Source organism: Budorcas taxicolor, chromosome 1, assembly GCF_023091745.1.
Source record: "Budorcas taxicolor isolate Tak-1 chromosome 1, Takin1.1, whole genome shotgun sequence".
In the NCBI taxonomy this organism is placed as follows: Eukaryota; Metazoa; Chordata; class Mammalia; order Artiodactyla; family Bovidae; genus Budorcas; species Budorcas taxicolor.
In genome coordinates, this window is record NC_068910.1 from 217,450,566 (window position 1) to 217,477,769 (window position 27,204).

At 50.0% G+C, this 27,204-nt stretch overlaps 1 protein-coding gene across 1 annotated transcript in view; it reads right to left on the reverse strand.

Annotated features, from left to right (window-relative positions):
* RFTN1 (raftlin, lipid raft linker 1) overlaps nt 1–27,204 on the reverse strand; it is a 233,974-nt gene that overhangs the window by 37,694 nt on the left and 169,076 nt on the right. Inside the window, exon 7 of the mRNA XM_052639301.1 lies at nt 11,707–11,822. Within this exon, the coding sequence (XP_052495261.1) occupies nt 11,707–11,822 (116 nt within the window). The remainder of the gene's footprint in view (nt 1–11,706; nt 11,823–27,204) is intronic.

A 27,204-nucleotide genomic window follows, 5' to 3' on the forward strand; every position in this document is an offset into this window, starting at 1 on the left:
GCGGCCGGGAGGAGCAACCCCACGCCCAAGGAGCGGTGGCTGCCTGGGCACAGGAGGGCCTAGAGGAGCCATCCCACGTTGAAGGTCAGGAAGGGCATCGGTGAGGAGATACCCCTCATCCAAGGTAAGGAGCAGCGGCTGCACTTTGCTGGAGCAGCCGTGAAGAGATACCCCATGCCCAAGGTAAGAGAAACCCAAGTAAGATGTTAGGTGTTGCAAGAGGGCATCAGAGGGCAGACACACTGAAACCATATTCACAGAAAACTAGTCAATCTAATCATACTAGGATCACAGCCTTGTCTAACTCAATGAAACTAAGCCATGCCTGTGGGGTAACCGAAGACGGGCAGGTCATGGTGGAGAGGTCTGACAGAATGCGGTCCACTGGAGAAGGGAATGGCAAACCACTTCAGAATTCTTGCCTTGAGAACCCCATGAACAGTATGAACAGTATATACACATTGTTCAGTTGCTAAGTTGTGTCCACCTCTTTGCAACCCCGTGGACGGCAGCACACTAGGCCTCCCTGTCCTTCACTATCTCCTGGAGTTGACTCAAACTCATGTCCACCGAGTTGGTGATGCCACCCAACCACCTCATCCTCTGTCGCCCCCTTCTCCTCCTGCCTTCAATCTTTCCCAGCATCAGGGTCTTTCCAATGAGTCAGCTCCTGTGACTTAGCATCAGGTGGCCCAAGTATTGGAGCTTCAGCTTTAGTATCATATTCAGGTACATACTCTGAATATAGCAGCATATTCAGGGTTGATTTCCTTTAGGATTGACTGGTTTCATCTCCTTGCTGTCCGAGGGACTCTGAAGAGTCTTCTCCAACACCACAATTTGAAAGCATCAATTCTTTGGCGCTCAGCTTTCTTTATGGTCCATCTCTTACATGACTACTGGAAAAACCAGTTTTGACTATACAGACCTCCATTAGGAAAGTGAAGTCTCTGCTTTTTAATATGCTGTCTAGGTTTGTCATAGCTAATATATATATACACATACACACACATTTTAAAATTACATTCAATCCCAGTGTTTACAGCAGCACAATTTACACTGGGCAAGACACAGCCGCAACTTAAAGGTCCACAGACAGAAGAACGGATACAGGTGTGGGACATATATACAACGGAATACTTGCTGTGCAGTCACTAAGCTGTGTCAGACTCTTTTGTGACCCCATGGACTGCAGCCCGCCAGGCTCCTCTGTCCACGGGATTTCCCAGGCAAGAATCCTGGAGTGGGTTGGCACATCCTTCTCCAGGGGATCTTTCCAGCCCAGGGACTGAACTCACATCTCCTGCACTGGCAGGTGTATTCTGTGCCACTGAGTCACCAGGGAAGCCCAATGGAAACTACTCAGCCATAAAAAAGAATGAAACAATGCTGTCTGCAGCTGCATGAATGGACATAAGAATTACTATACCAAGTGAAGTCAGACAATGGCAATATCATATGATATCACTTATATGTGGAACCTAAAAATGGTACAAATGAAGCCATTTACAAAACAGAAATATATTCACAGATGTAGAAAACAAACTTACGGCTGCCATACAGAGAGGGAAAAATCAGGAGTTTGGAATTAGCAGATGCATATCACTGTATCTAAAACAGATAAACAAGGTCCTACTCCACCACACAGGGAACTGTATTCATATCTTGCAGTGACTTACAATGGAAAAGAATCTGAAAAAGAATATGACATAAATGATTGAACCACTTTGCTATATACCTGGAACCTTGTAAATCTACTTGAATAAAAAACTCCGTTCAAAACAAGAAGCTACACAAGAGAAAATACATGTAAGACAACAGAAAGTGGAATTACTCAATTTCTATTTTACTTTCTTTTCCACAAGGAGAAAATAAATACACCTAAAGCCTTAGGTGTATAAAATGGTTCAATAAATACAGCTAAATACACCTTACCCACTTCCCTGGTGGCTGAGATGATAAGGGGTCTGCCTGCAATGCAGGAGACCCAAGTTCAATCCCTGGGTTGGGAAGATCCCCTGGAGAAGGAAATGACAACCCACTCCAGGATTCTTGCCTGGAAAATCCCATGGACAGAGGAGCCTGGTGGGCTACAGTCCATGAGGTTGCAAAGAGTTGGACACGACTGAGCGACTTCACTCTCTCTCTCAAAACCTCAGAGAAGAGAGACTGTGGGGATACAGAACTAGCTATCTCCTAAAAACAAGTGAATGAATAACTCTTTACATAAAAATTAAACTATTACGGGTAAAGCCACCTTCTGCCCTTCCATTCCCAGTCATAGGTAACCACTCTCGCCAACTTGATGGCAGTCCTTCCAGGCCTTTCTCTGCGCCTGCATATTCCCACAGAATATACATTATATTATTTTGTGACACTTCTTTCCCCATTAAAGGTATCACACTGGTGAGGGTATCTCTGTATCGGTCAGGGTTCTCCTGAGAGACAGAACCAGCAGAACAGGTAGAGAACAGAGACAGACTTTTAGACAGAAGACAGACAGACAGGGACAGAGATTCTGATTTAGAGGAACTGGCTTGTACGACTGAGGGGCCGGCAAGTCCAGCTCTGCAGGGTAGGCCCGCTCTTGAGGCCCTCAACCGGCTGGATGAGGTCTACGCGCATTACGGAGGGTCCAGTGTCCTCACCTGCACGCCGCTCGTACACTCCACTGCAACATCTACACGCATGTCTGACCGAACCACTGGCTGCCCCAGCCTGACCAGGCTGTCACATAAAGGGAACCAGCGCAGTTAACCTGCAACTTGTCTCCTCGGTGACCAGCATCTCCCGGAGTTCCTTCCATGTCAGCTCATACAGAATGGCCGCATGCACGATAAGGAGGCACCATCCTCTGTTTAACCATTCCCCTGCTGATGGACACGCACCTTACTTCCTTTTGCCCGTTACTAACGATGCTGAAATCATGTCCTGGTATCTATCTGCCTTCTGGTTAACAAATGCCTGTGTTTTTCCAAAAGAGATGGACGTCACGTGTGGATGTCACAAATCATGGGTAGGGGTGGGCGTTGAAAACTTTTCACAGAGGTTGGCAACCTGACTTCCAAAGCAACCTCAATTGTTTTTAATGATGAATTTAAAATTCATCAAGCCAAGAAGAATTCCATTTTAAGGAAGCAGTGCTCAGCACACACTGGCATGTCACTATCAGAAGTGGAAGTGAGGAACTTGATCAAAGGGAACGCTGGGAGGAGAGACGTCTCCCTCACCCAGCCACCGGCAGACTCCGCTGAGCTGCGGTTTGCTCTGGGTGGGACGCAGTGGAACTGCCGCCTGGGAGGGCAGGCCTGGTCCTTCCTCGGCAGCGATCATCCAGGGGAAAATCTCCCGTATCACAGGAACAAGGCCGAGATCTGCTGCTGTTGGCACTAAAGGCTATGATCTCAGAACCAAAATAATTATCTTGGAGAAACTGTGGCAGTGAAAAAAAAAAAAAGCCAGATGGTTTTAAAAGGACAAATATTGGCGTCCTTTTTGAAGCAGAAGGTGGTGAATTCTCGACGGTGCAGACACTGCTGTTACTCCCTGGCAAATCCCAGCGTGGACCATTAGAGGGATGGTTGGGAGCCCATGGAAACAGGAGATGGGCCCTCAGAAGCCCGCGGAAGTCCATGCAGAACAGGGGGACGTACCGGGGCGGGGGGTGGAGGGTACCCCAGAGTGGCTCCAGTTACAGAAATGCCTCGTATCAAGCCTCTCCTGAGTCCTTCAGGGACAGGATGGGGACTGCTGGGTGGAATGACAGGCCATCTTGAACCTCTGCAGACAGGGCTGGGGTTACCAAGGAAAGGTTCCCGCAGCACGCTGAAGGGCTGAGGCCTCCAGCCAGTCTGCCTGAGTCCAGGCAGGTGGGAGCAGCCTGACACAGGAAAGGCTCAGAGAAGCCCGAGCTGGGAAGATCCCCAGATGTAGGATGATACTATCCTGATCACAAATGTCTCAGCAGGCTGGAAAAACGCAGAAGCCAAAGGGAGGAGATGCCGTGGAGGCAATTCAACAGCAGATCGAACCTACAGGTAGAGGAAGGAGAGACCCCTGAGGACAGCACCGCCCGGGATGAAACCTACGGGGATTCAGGGGCTCTAACGGGGGAGTCCCAGTGGGCATGGACAGATGTGAGAGCTGGACCATAAAGAAGGCTGAGCGCCGAAGAATTGATGCTTTTGAACTGTGGTGTTGGAGAAGACTCTTGAGAGTCCCTTGGACTGCAAGGAGATCCAACCAGTCCATCCTAAAGGAGATCAGTCCTGGGTGTTCATTGGAAGGACTGATGCTGAAGCTGAAACTCCAATACTATGGCCACCTGATGTGAAGAGCTGACTCACTAGAAAAGACCCTGATGCTAGGAAAGATTGAGGGCAGGAGGAGAAGGGGATGTCAGAGGACGAGATGGCTGGATGGCATCACCAACTCGATGGACATGAGTTTGAGTAAACTCTGGGAGTTGGTGATGGACAGGGAGGCCTGGAGTGCTGCGGTCCATGGGGTCACAAAGAGTCGGACACGACTGAGCGACTGAATTGAACTGAACTGAATGGAGGACCCCAAAGCCCATCCCGTCTCCAGCTGCACGAGAAGCCCAGGAGGCAGGCGGCTCTCCACGAGGCCCTTCAGATCTCGGACACTGCACAGCTGAGCACTTTCAGGTGAGCCTGCTGTGTTCCCACACCTGTGCAGGTCAGTCAGACCCGTTACCACAGCTCCATGTCTTAATTTAAATTATTTAAAGTGGATAGGAAGTGCAACAAAAGTTGTTTCCGGGAAAACTAAGTAGAACGCTTTGAAGAGACCTGACAAAGGACAGCTGGATAAGAAACAACAACTGCGGCCACTGTCCGGGGTGGGTGGGGAGAGGTGGGGGAGGGGTGGAGCCGGACAAGACCAGGAAAAAGCAGAAGCAGAAGGATTCTGCAGTCAGGGCCCTCTGCTGCACGTTAAAGACACTGACGCTGGCTCTGGGGTACGGCACACTTTGGTTTATAAAGGAAGGATGAGGCAGAATTCTGACCAGCAGACCCCAAACTCCAAAAGACTGGTGCACGGATGGGTGCTTCCATATTTTATACTAAACTGGATAAGATGTGAATATGATTTTTTCTTTTTTTAAAATTGCGTCAGAGTTGATTTACAATGTGCTAATTTCTGCTGTCTAGCAAAGTGACCCAGTTGCACACATATACATCCCTTTTCATACGCTTTTTCACTGTGGTTTATCACGGGATACTGACTCTGCTTCCCTGTGCTACAGGGTAGGAGCATGCTGGTTTGCGTCTGCACCCCCACACTCCCAGCCCTTCCCTCCGAATATGATGCTCTTCCGCTCTTTCGCATGACTTTTTCACTTACCCACCAGCTCCCACACCAACTGCGTTGGCCCAAGGTGCTCCCCCTACTGTGTTATGTTTGGTTCCGGTGGCAGGTTTCACAAGAAGCTCGCAGACACTGCAGGAGAGAGGGCTGCGGATGCAGAAGGCTCCACGGCCCCCGAGCGCCTGGCCCCGCGGCTCTGGCGGGCGGGCAGGCTGAAGGCCGTGGCACCGGGGAGCCCACCGCTCGCCTCTGCCTCTTCACCTGTTTGTCTGCACCATCTCCCTTTCCTCTCGAAGAACTACCCCCCTCTGCTCACACGCCAGACTGTAAATTAAGTCAGCTCAAAGAACATAAAGAAAGCACACATCCTAAATGCCCTCTGGATGGGCTTTCGTCCCATTCACTACTGCCTTTAATCTCAGGCCGGGGGTTTCCAACCGACACTAATGCAATTATTATATTGGCCTCTGACTCCACACGTTCCCTAGTCCAGCCTCCTCTGCGCTTTTAGGACGAGGTGAACACAACAGGCCGAGGACCTTTCTATCTGAAGATCCCAGGTGACTGAAGAAAGCAAGCCCTATTTACTTACTGTAGACATTCACCACTTTTAAATCCATTACCTCTTTTCATTCTCATCGGCTTTGAGAGGTGGTTACTGGTGTCTTCATTTGCACAAGTGAAAAATGGAGAAGCAGACGGGGCGGGGGCGGGGGGGGGGGTGGTTTCCTTCTCATACTCAGTCAGCGAGAAATAAAAGAGCAGGATGCCTACCCAGGGGAGACTCGAGAATCCACATTCTCTTTGCAACCTACTACGCTGTCTGTAGAGCTGTGAACAGCCACGTAGGTTTTCTTATGAAAGTGTGTGCATGTGTGCGTGTGTGTGCGTATATGTAGAGGGAGAGAGGGAGAGAGGAAGGCCAGGAAGACGTGGCTGAATTAGAAAGGCATGCCTGCACCCAGGGTTTGAGGAATCAGCGTGTCCAGGAGTAAAGGGGCCGGATAAGGACAAGCCAGTCCCAGCTCTGGGAAGAGAAAGAGCTGCTCAGAGGTCTTCTGCAGTTAGAGCCCTGGGAGCCTCCTGCAGGACAGCGGCTGCCAGACGAGCAGGGCCAACCCCAAGCCAAGAGGGCCCTGCCCAGGCTTGAACGGAAAGGTCCTCCCCAGAGGCCGAAAGGGTGGGGAGGAAAGGAAGGGGCCGGGCCTGGAGGACCCGGTCAGGGAGCTGGACGATGCCTGCACGTGTGTGCAGGGCAGGAGCCGTCTGGGGGCTGCGGCAAGGCTGACAGAGCTCTTCCGACCGCTGGGTCAGAGGCAAGGCCACCCGGACTGGACCCGGGTGGGCAGCGCCGGTAAGACCTGCACACACGTGGCTCCTGCAAGCGGGGGCCGATTCTCACAGCCGGTGGAAGTGGGGAACTCTAGGCGACAGTCTGGATGTCTGTCTTTTAAAAAGCTTTCCAAGTGATTCTGATACAAGCCCAGTTTTGAGAAACACCGGTCTACCGTTTGGCACAATGCAAGAAGCAACTTCTGGGTGGCTTGGAAAACAAAGGTGAACATCTGCTGACAGATGAATGGATAAAGACGATGTGCACGTATATTCGGTGGTATATCACCCAGCCACAAAAAAGATGAAATGATGCCATCTGCAGCAACATGGATGGACCTGGAGATTCTCATCCTAAGTGAAGTAAGCCAGAGACAAATGTGATATCACTTACATGTGCAATCTTTAAAAAGACACAAATAAATTTATATACAAAACAAAAACAGACCCACAGACATAGAAAACAAACATGGTTACTAAAGGGGAGGGGTTTGGGACTAACAAGGACCAACTGTGAGAACTATATTCTGTAAGCCTATAAAGGAAAAGAATATGAAAAGTATATATAAAGTATATAGAATATAAAGGACAGAAGTGCTCTGGACCTCACAGAAGCAGAAGATATTAAGAAGAGGTGGCAAGAATACACAGAACTGTACAAAAGAGATCTTCATGACCCAGATGTGATCACTCACCTAGAGCCAGACATCCTGGAATGTGAAGTCAAGTGGGCCTTAGGAAGCATCACCATGAACAAAGCTAGTGGAGGTGATGGATTCCAGTTGAGCTATTTCAAACCCTGAAAGATGATGCTATCAAAGTGCTGCACTCAATATGCCAGCAAATTTGGAAAACTCAGCAGTGGCCACAGGACTGGAAAAGGTCAGTTTTCATTCAAACCCCAAAGAAAGGCAATGCCAAAGAATGCTCAAACTACCGCACAGTTGCACTCATCTCACATGCTAGTAAAGTAATGCTCAAAATTCTCCAAGCCAGGCTTCAGCAATATGTGAACCGTGAACTTCCAGATGTTCAAGCTGGTTTTAGAAAAGGCAGAGGAACCAGAGATCAAATTGCCAACATCCTCTGGATCATGGAAAAAGCAAGAGAGTTCCAGAAAAACATCTATTTCTGCTTTATTGACTATGCCAAAGCCTTTGACTGTGTGGATCACAATAGACTGTGGAAAATTCTGAGAGAGATGGGAATACCAGACCACCTGACCTGTCTTTTGAAAAAGCTATATGCAGGTCAGGAAGCAACAGTTAGAACTGGACATGGAACAACAGACTGGTTCCAAATAGGAAAAGGAGTACGTCAAGGCTGTGTATTGTCATCCTGCTTATTTAACTTCTACGCAGAGTACATCATGAGAACCGCTGGACTGGAAGAAACACAAGCTGGAATCAAGATTGCCGGGAGAAATATCAATAACCTCAGATATGTAGATGACACCACCCTTATGGCAGAAAGTGAAGAACTAAAGAGCCTCTTGATGAAAGTGAAAGAGGAGAGTGAAAAAGTTGGCTTAAAGCTCATCATTCAGAAAATGAAGATATGGCATCCGGTCCCATCACTTCATGGAAAATAGATGGGGAAACAGTGGAAACAGTGTCAGACTTTATTTTTGGGGGCTCCAAAATCACTGCAGATGGTGACTGCAGCCATGAAATTAAAAGATGTTTACTTCTTGGAAGGAAAGTTATGACCAACCTAGACAGCATATTCAAAAGCAGAGACATTACTTTGCCAACAAAGGTCCGTCTAGTCAAGGCTATGGTTTTTCCACTGGTTATGTATGAATGTGAGAGTTGGACTAAAGAAAGCTGAGCATGGAAGAAATTGATGCTTTTGAACTGTGGTGTTGGAGAAGACTCTTGAGAGTCTGTTGGACTGCAAGGAGATCCAACCAGTCCATCCTAAAGAAGATCAGTCCTGGGTGTTCACTGGAAGGACTGATGTTACAGCTGAAACTCCAATACTTTGGCCATCTGATGTGAAGAGCTGACTCATTGGAAAAGACCCTGATGCTGGGAAGATTGAGAGCAGGAGGAGAAGGGGATGACAGAGAATGAGATGGTTGGATGGCATCACCAACTCGATGGATGTGGGTTTGCATGGACTCCAGGAGTTGGTGATGGACAGGGAGACCTGGCGTGCTGTGATTCACGGGGTTGCAAAGAGTCAGACGAGACTGAGTGACTGAACTGAACTGAATATACATAAAACTGAATCACTTTGCTATACACCTGAAACTAACATGACATTGTAAATCAACTATACTTCAATCAAAAAAATAATAATAATTTTAAAAATGGACAAGGGGGAAGAAAAGACAACCGTGTCCTTATTTAAGTTTATAACCAAATCCCCCTCCTGCAGATATTTCAGACTGTAGGCATTCCCTCCAGTTACACATCAAAGTCACATTTTGAAATTTCAATACTGCAAACGCTGAAGAAAGACGAATCATTGGGGTACTTTTCCCATCACCCTTTGCATCAAATATCACATTACCATAGACATCTGGAGAAAGGAGTGTCTGTACTGTTCTTTCAGACATTAGTTCTTTAGAACTGAGTGAGCTTCAGAATCACTTTGAGGGCTTGTTATAACTCTAATGGCGGGACATCCCTGATGGTCCAGTAGCTAAGACTCCATGCTCCCAAAGCAGGGGACTGCGTTCAATCCCTGGTCAGGGAACTGGATCCCACATCCCACAGCTAAGACCCGGTGTGCGTGCATGCTAAGTCACTTCACTTGTGCCTGACTGTGCGACCCATGGACCGTCACCTGCCAGGCTCCTCCGCCCATGGCATTCTCCAGGCAAGAAGACTGGAGTGGGTTGCCACGCTCTCCTCCAGGGGATCTTCCCAGACCTTGAACTCAGGTCTCCTGCGTTGTAGGCAGATTCTTTACCATCTGAGCTACCAGGGAAGCCGAAGAATATTGGAGTGGGTAGCCTATCCCTTCTCCAGCGGATCTTCCTGACCCAGGAATCAAACCAGAGTCTCCCGCATTGCAGGCGGATTCTTTACCTGCTGAGCTACCAGGGAAGCCCACCCCACCCTCTGCAACAACAGCAGCAGCAGCAACACACAACTGGGCCCACCTCCAGGGCTTCGGATTTGCTGGGTCCAGGGTGGGGCCCAAGCATCTGTGTTTCTAACACCTCATCAAGGGCTGCTGCCACTGCTGACCCTGGAACCACACTCTGACAACCACTTTCGTAGGCAGTTCTGGATCACTGCCATCTAGCCATCTTTCCTGAGGAAACCGCAAAAGTGAAGTCGCTCAGTCATGTCCGACTCTTTGCAACCCCATGGACTGTAGCCTACCAGGCTTCTCCGTCCATGGGATTTTTCAGGCAAGAGTACTGGAGCGGGTTGCCATTTCCTTCTCCAGAGGATCTTCCTGACCCAGGGATTGAACCCGGGTCTCCCGCATTGTAGGCAGATGCTTTACCGTCTGAGCCACCAAAGTCCGCCTTTAATAGCCATTTTAATGGGCGGAGAACAAGGGATTTGATGTGGGTCCCCGCGGCGCTGCCGCCAACCGCGCATGTGCAAAATCGCACGTGTTTCTGTGGTAGCCACGCCTCCGTTGCCGACACAGCCCGTGTCCCAGTGGGCTGCAGCACGCGGGGGGTGGCCAGCTCGGGCCCGTCTGGATGGTCCTTGAGATCGCCCCCCTGCCACCCGCTCTGTCCCACCACCCAGAGCCTGCACCCACCCCCGGAGGCGGGCTGGGTGAACGGACTGCCGTCTCACAGCTGAGGAGGGTCCCCACGGGGGGCGGGGTCATGAACAGCCCACACTGGACTCTCGTTCTCAAGCGTCTCACTTTCTTGGCACCCCATTTCCAGTCAGGTGCATGGAGGCCCACGGGGACCCACGTCAGGCGGGGGTCCCTGGTGGAGGAGGTGGCAGACCAGGTCACCACCCACTCCCCACCTTCCTCTCTACCTAGGACCGCGGGACTCTCGGTCCCCAGCCTGACTGGCCCGGTTGCTGTGATGCTGGGATTCCCGTTTCTGATCATCACAGCTTGTCCGTGGACTCTGTTCTGCCACACCTGCGGGCAGTTACTGCCCATCCTGGCTCCGAGGCAGGCTGCCCCCAGCAGCTCTGCTCAGGACGGCCGCAGGCTGAAGGGCTGGGAGCGACAGTGCCCAGGGGCTGGCCGCCAGCTGGCACAGGGCTGGCAGGTCCCCGTGCCCTCACTCCTCACAGAGAGCCGCTTCCTCGTCTGTGGCACAGGTGGTCCCGTCTGGCGGGGCCCCCGAGCCCACCGACCCGGCGTGCTCCCAAGGTGGCTCGAGAGCATTCAGACAGCAGTCCCCTAGCTTCAATCACCCCAGGTGCTGGGTGGGCGAGAGATGGGTCTAAAACATCCACGGTTTCACAGCTTTAAAATCTACACCAGCAAACCTCAGAAATGTACCACCTCTTCCCAAACCCCAGCAGAACACAGCTTGAGGAATTCTGCCCAGAGCCCAGATTGCTGGCCTTCTGGGTCAACATGCCGAAGCCGTCCTTTAGCACCTAACGGGCCAGGGGCCTAACCGCTCGGTGCCTCGGTCTCCTCATCTGTAGAACGGGAGCCGTCACAGCACTCACTCAGACTCACCGTGACGGTTCGGAGGACAGGCGCGTACACTCCTGTTCTGGTGTATGAATTTCTGTGGCCCCTGTCAGGGGGGCCCAGAGGGTCATGCTCCAGTGATGACGCCGCTCCCCTTATTATGGGGTCCACAACCCACGCGTCTACCTCACTTACGCCACTTAGACCTTTCAGACGAGTGAAGAGGAATCTTTTCTGCCCAGTGGTCTGGCACACATGACGTGTGTTTTCTACCGAAAGCGAAAAGTGGGGGCCCCTCCCCAACCTTGGGGGGCACAGGAGGGTCCCCAAGGACAACAGGGGTCCTGGGGGTGTCCAGCCGTCCACCTGCTGTCGAGGGGCAGCCTCGCTCGGAGGAGTGAGCGGATAAAACCACCGCGGTCCAAACAAAAAAGCATCACAGCCAAGCCCCACACTTACGTCCAGAACCGTCCACTGTTCGACTACAATAGCGTCGTAGCCCTGCGTGGCTCTGCTGTCTTCTGTGGAACCAGCTTCAAAGATGAACACTCCATCTGTCAAGTCGTGCAAGGAATCTGTGGAGAAAGAAAAAGCAAGGGGCGGGGGGTGGTGGTTGCTGTAAACCGTCTGTGGCAGAAGCCTCACAAACAGCAAAAATGTTCACTGCATTCATTAATAATCCCAATCAGAACATCTTTTCAGCATGTTAATTAAAGAAGGCACACACAGCCGTAGAGTCTAGCCCCATCAGAATGAATGAGACTCATTTACCTCGCAGTTTTGAATAATATCCTTGATTTTATGAGCCCAAATCTCATTGTTAGCAATCACCATTTGATTTCACACGTTTACCTTCCTTTTCACGCTCCAGCATCAGGAAGCACTGGGGAGAACGGATTCGGCGGTGGGGGGGGAAACGCAGTCATTCAGGGACAATTTTTAGGAGAAAACGATATGGAGGGGAGAGAGATTATTCAGAAGGGGGGCTGGGTGGGACACAGCAGCTCTGGGCTCGCAGACCAGGTCCACAGGCTCTGGCTCCTTGGCAACTGCGTGGCGTGCGTGCCGAGCACAGGACGCTCTCGTCAGGAAGTGAAGCCTGGGGGAAGGGGGACTTTTTCCAAATGATTTACCACTGAAAACGTTTCCTTGGGCGTATCAATGGTAAGGTTCTGAGTTCTGTACATCACACATACGAAATGATGCAGAACTGCCTCAGGCAATGAAAGTGTCAAGAAAAATACACCCAGGGTCCTCGCCCCTGCAGAAGACCTTCAAGAAGGTGCATTTAGTAAATGGCTCCTAAATGCCCTGCATTCCCTTAGATGAGGGGCTGTGTGGAATAGAGGAATGGACTCAGAAGCAGGTGGTTGGGCCCGTGCTGTGTTGGAAAAGGAAAATGACCCTTTCAGGGGCCTGTCCTCGTATCTGTGAAGGGCGAGTGGGGACAGAGTTCCTGCCGGTCAGTACTGTACAAATCACTGCTCCGTCACACCCTCCTGGACTGACCTCCGTCCCCAACCCCACTCCCAACTCAGACGTTGACGCTACGATCGCTAAAGTGACTATATTTGGAGACAGATCTTTTCCGGGGTAGTTAAGGTTCAGTGACATCATAAGGGTGGGCCCTAGTCCAACAGGCCTGGAGTCCTTAGAAGAAGAGGAAGAGACACAGGAGCGGCCCCCCCACCCAGCCTCCCAACCGTGTGCAGAGGAAGGGCTATAGGACATAGAGGTGGCCATCTGCAAGTCAGGAAAGGGGACCTCGCCGGAAACAGAACTTGCAGCCCCCTGACCGTGGGTGTGCAGCCTCCTGAACCATGAGAAAATAAACGTCCATTGCTCAAGCCACCCAGCCCATGGTGTTTGGTTACGGCAACAGACATGAAAAATGTTTAATGGTATAAAGGACAATTCCTTTAAAAGGGCAGTTCACGCAAGAATGTGAGCTCTTCTTCATCCGGAAGGGAAGGGAGACATATCCAGAAAGCCCCAAGTCACAGTGGAGTTCAGAAACTGCCTGCACTGTCCAGCAGTCACAAGAAGACAGATAGATGGACACACACAGTGACCCTCAGTGCCTGACTTCCAACAGACCTCACAAGCAAAACCAAAACAGCCATCAGGACGAGAAACATGCATCTTATTTGCAACAACAAAATAAGTAACAAATAGATGGCTCTGCTTACCACCTTTACGGTACAGAAAAAGCTTCCAGCGCTGAAGGGAATTTCAACTGCACAAACCTTCCAGAGAACAACTTAGCAAGGTCTAAGAAGCCTGAAAGACAAAAGTCCATCCTCTCTCACTCCAGAGACCCTGCCTCCTTCAGTCTATTCTGAGCACCTATTACGCACCAGGTGCCCTTGAGGCCACGGGTGATAAACGAAGACCCTGCTCCCATAGAGCTTCCCCCTGCAGGGAGATGATGACATAACGTCCAAGGAGGCAAATGCTACGAGAATACAAAGTGGGCTAGGAGAGGAGGCATGTGGAGTTGGAGGAAACCGTCCTGCTGTTTCTGACCGAAGTGCTGAGAGTAGGATGCGCCAGTTTGAGACGAGATATGAGCTAACTGCAAGCAAGCCGCTGGGAACATGGGGTTTGAGAGTTCAAGGGAGAAGACACAGCTTGAATAGGACTGCAGAGTGAATGAGGCGCCACCAAGGGCCAGATGAGCAGCAGAATCGTGAGAAGAAAGTCAAGACCAAGTCAGCTCAGTGGTGGGGAGGAGACCAGCCAACTAGGGGCCGACCCAGGTGCCTTGCTTGGCCGGTGGGATTTCAGCAGAGGCTTGAGAAACACGGGCACGGCTGAACTTGATCGCATGTCTCTGCCACCACTTTGAGAGGACGTGCCCCAGCTCGCCTGCCCCCGTGGAGCACAGCCTGGATCCGCTGACCCTCAGACCTGAGAGCGGGCCCAGCTGCCTCAACGAAGCTGCTCCAGTCAACATGCAAATACGGGCGCTTTGGAGTGGTTTGTTACACAGCGTCATTGTGGCAATAACTGACCGTTACAAGGCTCGATCCAAACTTAAGAAATTCGAGACCAGGAATACTTGGAGGATATTGCTGATTATTCCAGAGTGAGAGAGGGGCCTGATCAACTCAACAAACCACAGCTCTGAGGGGAATTCCTGGAGCACAGTAGCCTCTTATATTATTCCTGCCTGACAGAACCATACTCCATTGCCAGTAAGATCCCTGTGGGTTAATCAGTACCATGCTCTGCTTTCAATTTTCTTTCCTAAACCAATAGTCTGTTATCAACTAGCCTTAGCAAAAGCACTAACCTTATTTCTCTCATTCACTCTGCTGAAAAGTTCCTCCCAAGTCCAATGTCCTTCTACAATACATTTTACTAAGGTGAGCAACAAAGAACAGAACTACTCTTCGGCTGAACCATATTATTAGTCTTTTGGGGTCCAGGACAAGCATGGGCAATAGTCTGTCTCACTTTTTAAGTTTTGGGCAGCACAGGTCCAGCGGAAGACCCTGCCGCTGTAGGGATACCCTATGGAACCCTTGTGAACAAAGCTCTCCCCAGTCCTGACCTGGGGATGCTTGGGACCGGAAGATGCTCACTGATCCCTCAGTACTCTATCAACACAGCACACATGCCTACAAGGCTTCTACAAAATATATTGCACCCAATTTTCAAAGTCTCCAGCTACAGATCTCCTTACCGGTAAGCCTCCTAGTCCTTTAAACGTGCCAAACGCCCTCCGAGTACTGGAATGCCCAGCATGATACAGCTGAGATCCACAAGGGAAGGGGGCTTGCTCTCCTAACCCCTGCCTGGCCTCCCCTCCTTCGCCCACAGGGAGGAGGGCTGTGGGGTCCAGGCTTGGGGGCGGGAAGCAGGAACAAACCAGGCCCTTGTTCACCATCCTCCTTATTCAGTGCCACCTCCAGCCTCTCAGCCCACTGCTCCGCTCTGAATCCAGGGTGCTGATTCACCCACTTAACTACCCAGCACGTTCAGAGTGGCTGTCAAAATCTGGTCATCCATAACAGCAAAAAAGTCAATGAGCCACAGACAGCAGACAGCCGGGCTTTTAGAGAGCCCCTTGTTTGGACGGCTTCACCCCCCGCCCATCTCTCCATCACCTTCTCGGCTCAGCCTCGCTGTCGTATGCTCCGAGCTGGGATTGAAAGGTCGCTCTCAGAGAGAGGCTCCCCCTGCAGAAAGGTTAACTCACCCTCCATCGACGGAAAACACTCCATTATCACTGCATTTTTTATTAAAGTAAAGATGCTTCCCTACTGTGCACAGGAAGCTGTTGGCCCTGGCATTGTATAAATATTTGATGCCGGTCTTTGGGCAAAAGGCCACCTTCACTTTTCAAGCTTATGATACACAAGAAGGGGTGGGAAAAGGAGACTCGCTCTGTTCCCCCAAGGAGTAAATGCTGTGAGAAAATTGCTCATCCTCTGCAGCCTCTGGGACACTAAGACCCTCCCAAGCAAGCTCCCTTCAGCCCACCCTAGGTGCCAGTCCTCTGCCAAGGCCAGCCTGAAATGCACACATCGTGATAACTGGCCGATGTATGGTCTATTAGAAAATGTCACTATTCTCCTTTTATTGGGTTGGCCCAAAATTTCATTAGAACTAACACCCCAAAAAAGATGTCCTTTTCATTATGGGGGACTGGAATGCAAAAGTAGGAAGTCAAGAAATACCTGGAGTAACAGGCGAATTTAGCCTTGGAGTACAGAATGAAGCAGGGCAAAGGCTAATAGAGTTCTGCCAAGAGAACCCACTGGTCATAGCAAACACCCTCTTCCAACAACACAACAGGAGACTCTACAGATGGACATCACCAGATGGTCAACACTGAAATCAGATTGATTATATTCTTTGCAGTCAAAGATGGAGAAGTTCTATATAGTCAGCAAAAACAAGACTGGGAGCTGACTGTGGCTCAGATCATGAACTTCTTATTGCCAAATTCAGACTGAAATTGAAGAAAGTAGAGAAAACCACTAGAACATTCAGGTATGACCTAAATCAAATCCCTTACGATTATACAGTGGAAGTGAGAAATAGATTTAAGGGACTAGATCTGATTTAAGGGACTAGATCTGATAGACAGAGTGCCTGATGAACTATGGATGGAGGTTTGTGACACTGTACAGGAGACAGGGATCAAGACCATCCCCATGGAAAAGAAATGCATAAAAGCAAAATGGCTGTCTGAGGAGGTTTTGCAAATAGCTGTGAAAAGAAGGGAAGCAACAAGCAAAGGAGAAAAGGAAAGATATACCGATTTGATTGCAGAATTCCAAAGAATAGCATGGAGAAAAAAGAAAGCCTTTCTCAGCAATCAATGCAAAGAAATAAGAGGAAAATAACAGAATGGGAAAGACTAGAGATCTCTTCAATAACATTAAAGATACCAAGGGAACATTTCACCCAAAGATGGGCTCGATAAAGGACAGAAATGGTCTGGACCTAACAGAACAAGAAGCTATTAAGAAGAGGTGGCAAAAATACACGAAAAAATTATACAAAAAAGATCTTCATGACCCAGATAATAACGATGGTGTCATCACTCATCTAGAGACAGACATCCTAGAAGGTGAAGTCAACGAGGCCTTAGGAAGCATCACTACGAACAAAGCTAGTGGAGATAATAAAGTTCCAGTTGAGATATTTCAAATCCTGAAAGATGATGCTGTGAAAGTGCTGCACTCAATATGCCAGCACATTTGGATAACTCAGCAGTGGCCACAGGACTGGAAAAGGTCAGTTTTCATTCCAATCCCAAAGAAAGGCAATCCCAAAGAATGCTCAAACTACCGCACAATTGTACTCATTTCACACGCTAGTAAAGTAATGCTCAAAACTCTCCAAGCCAGGCTTCAGCAATACGTGAACTGTGAATTTCCCGATGTTCAAGCTGGTTTTAGAAAAGGCAGAGGAACCAGAGATCAAATTGCCAACATCCGCTGGATCATGGAAAAAGCACGAGAGTTCCAGAAAAACACCTACTTCTACTTTATTGACTATGCCAAAGCCTTTGACTCTGTGGATCACAATAAACTCTGAAAATCTGAAAGAGATGGGAATACCAGACCACCTGACCTGCCTCTTGAGAAATCTGTATGCAGGTCAGGAAGCAACAGTTAGAACTGGACATGGAACAACAGACTGGTTCCAAATAGGAAAAGGAGTACATCAAGGCTGTATATTGTCACCCTGCTTATTTAACTTCTATGCAGAGTACATCGTGAGAAATGCTGGGCTGGAGGAAGCACAAGCTGGAATCAAGGTTGCCAGGAGAAATATCAATAACCTCAGGTGTGCAGATGACATCACCCTTATGGCAGAAAGTGAAGAAGAACTAAAAAGCCTCTTGATGAAAGTGAAAGAGGAGAGTGAAAAAGTTGGCTTAAAGCTCAACATTCAGAAAACGAAGATCATGGCATCTGGTCCCATCACTTCATGGCAAATAGATAGGGAAACAGTGGAAACAGTGGCTGACTTTATTTTTCTGGGCTCCAAAATCACTGCAGATGGTGATTGCAGCCATGAAATTAAAAGACACTTACTCCTTGGAAGGAAAGTTATGACCAAACTAGACAGCATATTAAAAAGCAGAGACATTACTTTGCCAACAAAGTTCCATCTAGTCAAGGTTATGATTTTTCCAGTGGTCATGTATGGATGTGAAAGTTGGACTATAAAGAAAGCTGAGCGTGGAAGAATTGATGCTTTTGAACTCTGGTGTTGGAGAAGACTCTTGAGAGTCCCTTGGACTGCAAGGAGATCCAACCAGTCCATCCTAAAGGAGATCAGTCCTGGGTGTTCATTGGAAGAACTGATATTGAAGCTGAAACTCCAATACTTTGGCCACCTGATATGAAGAGCTGACTCACTTGAGAAGACCCTGATGCTGGGAAAGATTGAAGGCAGGAGGAGAAGGGGATGACAGAGGATGAGATGGTTGGATGGCATCACCGACTCAATGGACACGAGTTTGGGTGAATTCCGGGAGTTGGTGATGGACAGGGAGGCCTGGCGTGGTGCAATTCATGGGGTTGCAAAGAGTCAGACATGACTGAGCTACTGAACTGAAAAATTCATTTGCTCTGTCTGTAATATCTTATGGGAAAACCTGAATGAACTTTTGAGCCCACTCAATAATACGCTAAGTCGCTTGCTTCAGTCATGTCTGACTCTGTGTGACCCCATAGACAGCAGCCCACCAGGCTCCCCCGTCTCTGGGATTCTCCAGGCAAGAACACTGGAGTGGGTTGCCATTTCCTTCTCCAATGCATGAAAGTGAAAAGTGTAAGTGAAGTCGCTCAGTCGTGTCCGACCCTTAGCAACCCCATGGACTGCAGCCTACCAGGCTCCTCCGTTCATTGGGGGTTTCCAGGCAAGAGTACTGGAGTGGGTTGCCATTGCCTTCTCCAATAATTCGCTAAGATGGTCTAAATTACCCATACTGGTGTCGCTGGCATCCCAGATGTCCTTGGCCCCTGACATCCCGTCTCCCTACCAGCATGGTAGTCAGGGCACCACCTTGGTTCCTGGAGTGGCCTCCACCAACCTCACAGCCCTACCTGCCTGGGTTATACGGATACGCAACCCCCTGCAAATGGAATCACCCCATCTGGGCAATGGTGTGTGCCACTCCTGATTCATACCCCAGAGTCTGTCCCTGCTGCTTCTCCAGCCCTCACATCTGCTCTCAACCTGCCTTCCTTCCTTCCCTGCAGTCCCTGTTGGAAGTGGTAAATAAGCCAGAGGAGGTGGAACCCCGCTTCTGTGCCAGTAAGGGTCAGACTACGAGTTGTGCCATTTACCTGACCAGATGCCCCGATGGGGAGGAAGTGCCCTGATCTGGTGCAGGTCGGCGAGGAGGCCTCTGCCAGGCGCGTTCATGGCTCCTCAGTGAATCCTCTCCCCAGTTCTGCAAGGCTCATGTGTCCCTCTGGGCGGTGAGAACATGGACGGAAGCCACAGGACCAAAGTCACATGTCTACGTTCAAGTGCACACAAGGGCCAATCTCGATCTGAATGTGGTTTGCTTGATTCCAAAGCCTTTGTTCTTTCAAGAGCTGATGGATACTTAATTTTTCTACCACGGGGATGTGCCAGGGCTCTGCTCTGGCCGGTGGGGGGCGATGGACAGCCTCAGAGCCTGGTCTCATAGAGTAGGCGTGCTCTGACCACGAGGCTGTGCTCCCCGCCTTCGTGTTTTGGGTGCATCCCAGTGGAGTTGCAGTGAGATGGCCTTATAGCTTCTGCTGGGGACCAAATCTGTGCAGAAGCCATCCTTTCCCGCAGGGGGCAAAGAAAGACCAAGAATATGCTTGTAAATGGATACGCTGTATCTATCAACACAAGAGAGTGCATACGCAGTGAGAAAAAATGATCCGAATGATGTGTAAGAATGGGGATGAATCTCAAAGAGAATGATGGGAAGAAGCCAAACACAAGGAGGGCAGGCTCCACCCATACAAAGTTCACACCCATCCATGACACTTCCAACCAGCACTGCTGTCGGCCTTGGGGAGAGCACGATGAGGCTGTGAGAGAGACTCTGATGGGTTGGGACGCTCTGTTTGTTGATCTGGGGCTGGTCACACAGGTGCACTCACCTTGTGAAAACCCACTGAGCTCAGGATCTGTGTCAGTTCAGATTCACTTCAGTCACTCAGTCGTGTCCGACTCTTTGCGACCCCATAAATCGCAGCACGCCAGGCCTCCCTGTCCATCACCATCTCCCAGAGTTCACTCAGATTCAGGTCCATCAAGTCTGTGATGCCATCCAGCCATCTCATCCTGGGTCATCCCCTTCTCCTGCCCCCAATCTCTCCCAGCATCAGAGTCTTTTCCAATGAGTCAACTCTTCACATGAGGTGGCCAAAGTACTGGAGCTTCAGCTTTAGCATCAGTCCTTCCAAAGAAATCCCAGGATTGATCGCCTTCAGAATGGACTGGTTGGATCTCCTTGCAGTCTAAGGGACTCTCAAGAGTCTTCTCCAACACCACAGTTCAAAAGCATCAATTCTTCGGTGCTCAGCCTTCGTCACAGTCCAACTCTCACATCCATACATGACTACTGGAAAAACCATAGCCTTGACTAGACGGACCTTAGTCGGCAAAGTAATGTCCCTGCTTTTGAATATACTGTCTAGGTTGGTCATAACTTTTCTTCCAAGGAGTAAGTGTCTCTTAATTTCATGGCTGCAGTCACCATCTGCAGTGATTTTGGAGCCCCCAAAAATAAAGTTTGACACTGTTTCCACTGTTTCCCTATCTATTTCCCATGAAGTGATGGGACCAGATGCCATGATCTTCTTTTTCTGAATGTTGAGCTTTAAGCCAACCTTTTTGCTCTCCTCTTTCACTTCCATCAAGAGGCTCTTTAGTTCTTCCTCACCTTCTGCCATAAGGGTGGTGTCATCTGCATATCTGAGGTTATTGATATTTCTCCTGGCAATCTTGATTCCAGCTTGTGTTTCTTCCAGTCCAGCGTTTCTCATGATGTACTCTGCATAGAAGTTAAATAAGCAGGGTGACAATATACAGCCTTGATGTACTCCTTTTCCTATTTGGAACCAGTCTGTTGTTCCATGTCCAGTTCTAACTGTTGCTTCCTGACCTGCATACAGATTTCTCAAGAGGCAGGTCAGGTGGTCTGGTATTCCCATCTCTTTCGGAATTTTCCACAGTTTACTGTGATCCACACAGTCAAAGGCTTTGGCATAGTCAATAAAACAGAAATAGATGTTTTTCTGGAACTCTCTTGCTTTTTCCATGATCCAGCGGATGTTGGCAATTTGATCTCTGGTTCCTCTGCCTTTTCTAAAACCAGCTTGAACATCAGGGAGTTCATGGTTCACGTATTGCTGAATTCTGGCTTGGAGAATTTTGAGCATTACTTTACTAGCATGTGAGATGAGTGCAATTGTGCGGTAGTTTGAGCATTATTTGGGATTGGAATGAAAACTGACCTTTTCCAGTCCTGTGGCCACTGCTGAGTTTTCCAAACTTGCTGGCATATTGAGTGCAGCACTTTCACAGCATTATCTTCCAGGATTTGAAACAGCTCCACTGGAATTCCATCACCTCCACTAGCTTTGTTCGTAGTGATGCTTTCTAAGGCCCACTTGACTTCACATTCCAAGATGTCTGGCTCTAGATTAGTGATCACATCATCATGATTATCTGGGTCGTGAAGATCTTTTTTGTACAGTTCTTCTGTGTATTCTGGCCACCTCTTCTTAATATCTTCTGCTTCTGCTAGGTCCAGACCATTTCTGTCCTTGATCGAGCCCATCTTTGCATGAAATGTTTCCTTAGTATCTCTAATTTTCTTGAAGAGATCTCTAGTCTTTCCCACTCTGTTGTTTTCCTCTATTTCTTTGCACTGATCGCTGAAGAAGGCTTTCTTATCTCTTCTTGCTATTCTTTGGAACTCTGCATTCAGATGCTTATATCTTTCCTTTTCTCCTTTGCTTTTCACCTCTCTTCTTTTCACAGCTATTTGTAAGGCCTCCCCAGACAGCCGTTTTGCTTTTTTGCATTTCTTTTCCATGGGGATGGTCTTGATCCCTGTCTCCTGTACAATGTCACGAACCTCATTCCATAGTTCATCAGGCACTCTATCTATCAGATCTAGGCCCTTAAATCTATTTCTCACCTCCACTGTATAATCATAAGGGATTTGATTTAGGTCATACCTGATTGGTCTAGTGGTTTTCCCTACTTTCTTCAATTTAAGTCTGAATTTGGCAATAAGGAGTTCATGATCTGAGCCACAGTCAGCTCCCAGTCTTGTTTTTGTTGACTGTATCGTGTCTCTATGTGGGCTATACTGCAGAAAAAAGTTTCCTTAAAGACATGCCACAGATAGAGGGGAAAATGCATTCATAGCCTAAATGAAATCTTAGTGAAACCCTTTGCTTTATTGAGCAGCTCTTCTGAAATAGAAGCCACACCTGCAAACATGAAGCCAACGTGCCTGGAGCCTGCGGCTGGCCAAGGAGTGGCCGTGAATTCGCTGCAACCTCCCCCTCCCCTGCTCCCCCAGCCTGCAGGGCCCTGGGGAGGCACATCCCAACACCGGCCCTCCTCAGCACTCAGAACAAGCGAGCAGCACCTGAAAACCTTTATTGCTTGCTTTCTGCATACAGACCACAGGGTATACACACTGGGCCGCTAAGAAGCATAGGAAGCAGGCCTTGCCCAAGGACTTGCAAATATGTCTGCCTCCAGCCTGGACGGGAGAGTTTAGGGGAGAATGGCTCATGTCTATGTATGGCTGAGTCTCTTCGCTGTTCACCTGAACCTATCACAGCACTGTTCATCAGCTACACTCAATGCAAAATAAAAAGGTGAAAAATACGTCTGCCTACAATATGTGTCCCTATGTATATTTTATTTGGAATATGCACATGTTTTTACATACCTATTTTGCAAATATAAGGCAATCTGGCTTATTCTAGGCATCAAAAATGTGGTCTAAATACCAAATGTTATTTGGATGACATGAAGCTGGGGCATCAGAGAGTCTTAAGGAAAACCCAAACCTCAAAGAGGCAGAAGAGGAGGGCTGTCCAGGTACCACATGTCATCCAATGTGGCAGAGCTTTTCAAACACAACAGCATCCGGAATGTACCCTAGTCCTAAGTGCTCAATGTACCAAGGTCTCAGAACTAAATTCCAGTTTATAGGTGACAGAGGTGGGAGAAATAAAATACCACCATGAGGCACTGGCTGGACACATCCCGAATGCAGGACAGTGTGAGAGGCTAGGGTAATCTGAAGCAGGCAGGGTCCTGAAGAACAACTCTCTCAGGTCAAAGAGAGCCGAGGATGTAGTTTCCATACGTGGCACTTGCTGCTGGACTGGAATCTGGTTTGGACAACGGGCTGCAAAGGGCATTTTAGAAATGATGGGAGACAAGTACATGTAGGCCTCACAGAGATGCTGCTGCCAGAGGCAAGAGGCCGGGTGAGGGTGAGGGCAGGGAGAGGAGGCTGAGGGCAGAGAGAGGGTCAGAGGGTCAGGGAGGAGACGGGAGGGACAGGCCACGGGCAAGGCCAAGGGGAGGGCAAGAGGGACGCAGAGCAAGGCCAGGGCCAGGGGGACAAAGGGAGGCAACTTCGGGGCAAGGACAGGGGCGGCGGCTGCTTCCCAGAGAGGGCGGCCCCTCCCCCAGAGACGGCGGCCCTTCCCCCTCCCCCAGTGAGGTCAGCGCCTCCCTCATCTCCCCCAGTGATGGCGGCAGGGACTCCGCAGGCCTGGGAGCCCTTGGTGGGAAACAAGCTCTGGGTGGGTCTCCCTACCCTAGACTTCTGGTACTCGCCCGAGCCCCCAGCGGCTGCCAGCTCCGCAGAGGGCCACCCCACCGGCCTCGCCCACCCTCGAGAAGCAGGGCTCTGGCCTTCATCTCACTGGCTGCAGTGTCTCTGCAAGCCTGGCCATCCTGTCGTCTGAGCATCCCCGGGACTCCCTCCTCCCCAAGGGCAGCCGCCTCCTCTCTCCTCTCCTCCCCTCTCCCCTTCTCCCAGGGCTTTCTTGCCCATCAGTGGCAGGGACCCACAGCAACGACTTAACCTCTCAGTGCCTCCATCTCTACAGACACGACGACAGTACCCGAGGCCAGAGGAGCTGGCGTGCAGGCTGCTGAGGACGCACCAGCGCACGGGGACTGCCAGGGCCCCGGGACCACCACTAGGCGCCCCTTTCAGCCACACGGGAAGTTCCCCAGAGCCCCAGAGCACAGCCTCCCCAGCCCAGGACACCTGCTCGTTCTCAGGAGAGGAGCCCGGGAGCACGAGCAGAGGCTCAAACACGAGGACAGTACCAGCCTTTCCACGTGCTGTGAGGTAAGGACTCAAAAACAGGAGTCTTAACTGGATTCTTGAAAAAGCTGGCTTAAAGCTCCACATTCAGAAAACTAAGATCATGGCATCTGGTCCCATCACTTCATGGCAAATAGATGGGGAAACAGTAGAAACAGTGACAGACTTCATTTTGGGGGGCTTCAAAATCACTGCAGATGGTGACTGCAGCCATGAAATTAAAAGACACTTGCTCCTTGAAAGAAAAATCATGGCCAACCCAGACAGCATATTCAAAAGCAGAGACACTACTTTGCCAACAAAGGTCTGTCTAGTCAAAGCCATGGTTTTCCCAGTAGTCACGTATGGATGTGAGAGTTGGACCATAAAGAAAGCTGAGTGATGAAGAATTGATGCTTTTGAACTCTGGTGTTGGAGAAGACTTTTGAGAGTCCCTTGGACTGCAAGGAGATCCAACCAGTCCATCCTAAAGGAGTTCGGTCCTGAATATTCATTGGAAGACAGATGCTGAAGCTGAAACTCCAACACTTTGGCCACCTGATGCGAAGAACTGACTCACTGGAGAAGACCCTGATGCTGGGAAAGATTGAAGGTGGGAGGAGAAGGGGTTGATAGAGGATGAGATGGTTGGATGGCATCACCAACTCGGTGGGCATGAGTCTGAGTAAACTCTGAGAGTTGGTGATGGACAGGGAGGCCTGGCGTGCTGGAGTCCATAGGGTTGCAAAGAGTCTGACACGACTGAGTGACTGAACCGAACTGAGCTGGATTCTTTTGAGCTGAACATCACCTAATTTATGGGACAAAGTTCTCAGGCATTTTATAATTTTGTGGAAAATATTTTGAAGCACAAATATCCAGTTCAGAAGACTGGTGCTTTTTTTCCCAGATGGCGAACAGCTTAAAGACGTGCTCCCGGCTCTGCCAGGTTTATTTCTAAGCACACTAATTATCCTACTAGAAATAGGTTCCTTTTATAATGATGATTAGCTTGCCTTTTTTTCTTTTTCTTAAATTCTGGGAAAAGAACGTATTTCCTCCCTGGCCAACGGAAAGCCTGGGCTTTTCCAGGGCAGAAACTCCCTCACCCAGTAAGTTCTGCTCCCAGGTCACCACCTCCTCCCCCCCAACCCCTGCCTCTCAAAAAGATCAGGAAGAAAGCCTGTCGGAATGCTGAGTGGGTTTAGATTCATTTTGATGTGAGGAGTCTGCACGTATTCCGGGGACAGGGACACGCAGCCGGGGGAGCAGGACTCGAGGGCAGCTCTGCTGTGGAAACGCCACGGGCTCCGTGCAAGGCTTCCCGCTCACGTGCCAGAGGAAATTTCATGTTCTGCCTTCGAGGCGGGAAGGCTGGATTTCGTGCAGCTGAGGCCAAGGGAGGCTATAACGCCATTTCTAACACTCGAGTCAGATGTGAAGAAAGACTGCGTGCGCTGTCTGTGTTTCTGGACTCACGGCTGGAGAATGAGGAGAGGGGAGGCGTGGAGCTGAGCACGCAGCCTGGACGCCGAAGCGCGACAGCCAGGCAGGCGCCGAAGGGCTGCACAGACTTTCGTGTTTGCGGTGTCTTCTCCGGGGGCTTGGCTGGCCCCTGACAGGCAAAGGGCCAAAGAGAAAACCTCCTCGCCGAAGCCCCAGTTCCCCCAAGGGTGGAGCAGGCCCAGCGGCTGCCCGGGCGGCTCCTGGCCCCCACGCCTCCCTGCCCATCTTTAAGAGGCTAGCACAACTAACCCTCGGTTTCCCAGGCGGAGAATTAAAACCACGTGTAGCCACAGAGCGCCTCTCTGGGCCCAGGAGGAGATAAAAGGAGCCGTCGCCGTGTGCCCGGAGAGGCGTGACAGGGTGTCCCTGTGGAAGCAGGAGGCAAAGGGTCCCCACCAGGCCCTCCAACGCGGGTGAACGAGGCTGTAGCCGTCTGCTCTGAACACATGCCCTGGGGTCAGATGGTGCGTCTCCAACCAGCCAGCACAGCCCCCAGCTTGCAAGAACTCTGCCGGCGCCCAGGGAAGGCCTCCTGGCGCCCAGGGAGATTACTGACCTTGTCGCCAGGGGACGGAACTGACTCTTCCTTAGTTGTATTAATGAAAAATACTCTAGGAATTCCCTGGTGGTCCAGCGGTTAAGAATCCACCTGCCAAGGCAGGGAACTCAGGTACCGTCCCTGGTCTGGGAAGATTCCACATACTGTGGGGCAACTAAGCCTGTGAGCCAGTGACCGAGGCCCACGGGCCACAAGGACTGAGGCCCCGCCTGCAAGCCACAGCGACCGAGGCCCGCGGGCCACAGCGACTGAAGCCTGTGCACCCTAGAGCCCGTGCTCTGAAACAAGCGAAGCCCACACCCCAGAGAAGCCCAACTAGGAGGAGCCTCTGCCTGTTGCAACTAGAAAAAGCCTGCACACAGCAACGAAGACCCAGCACAGCGAAAACAAATAAATGGTTATTTAAAAAAGAAAGAAAATACGCTTTAGAATTGCACTAACACACTAGCTGAGAGCCTCATATGGCTACTGAAAGGGAAATAAATAAAAATTAAATGAAGTAAAAATTAAGTTTATCAGTCTTACTTGCCAAATCTCCAGTGGTCAGTGGCCACTCACGGCTGGTGGCACAGAGACAGAGCATCTTCAAGTCCCAGTTGCCCATTCACCTCCTATCTCATATCCTGCTTCCGTCCACAAGTGGCCGTGGGCCACGGTGCTATGCAATGCCTGCTGCTACTGCGTGGACCCATCACCATTAGACACTGCTGTTCAGACAGTGACAAAGGCTTTGCGCTGGACCAGACTGGCTCGCGCTCTACAACGCTCTGAAAGTTTCGGATGACTACACGCATGGGCACTCAGAATGAAGACCGATGCCTCTTCCAAGGATGTTTGCTAGCAGCTCAAGGATTGCAAATAATACAGAATCCAATCTCTGTTCCTGACTCTGCCAATTTTTAGAGAGAAAACTGCTCAATGTCGGTGCCCCCTGCCAGGTTTCACTGGGATCAACGGATTCGGTGTTACTTCACATTTCACTTGCTCAAGAATCCTGCTGACTGGCAGCCCTCAAGATCCACACGTGCTGGCAGGTTGGCCCCATGCCCCAAATGGTCTCTGGGTTTTGATGCACCCTAGC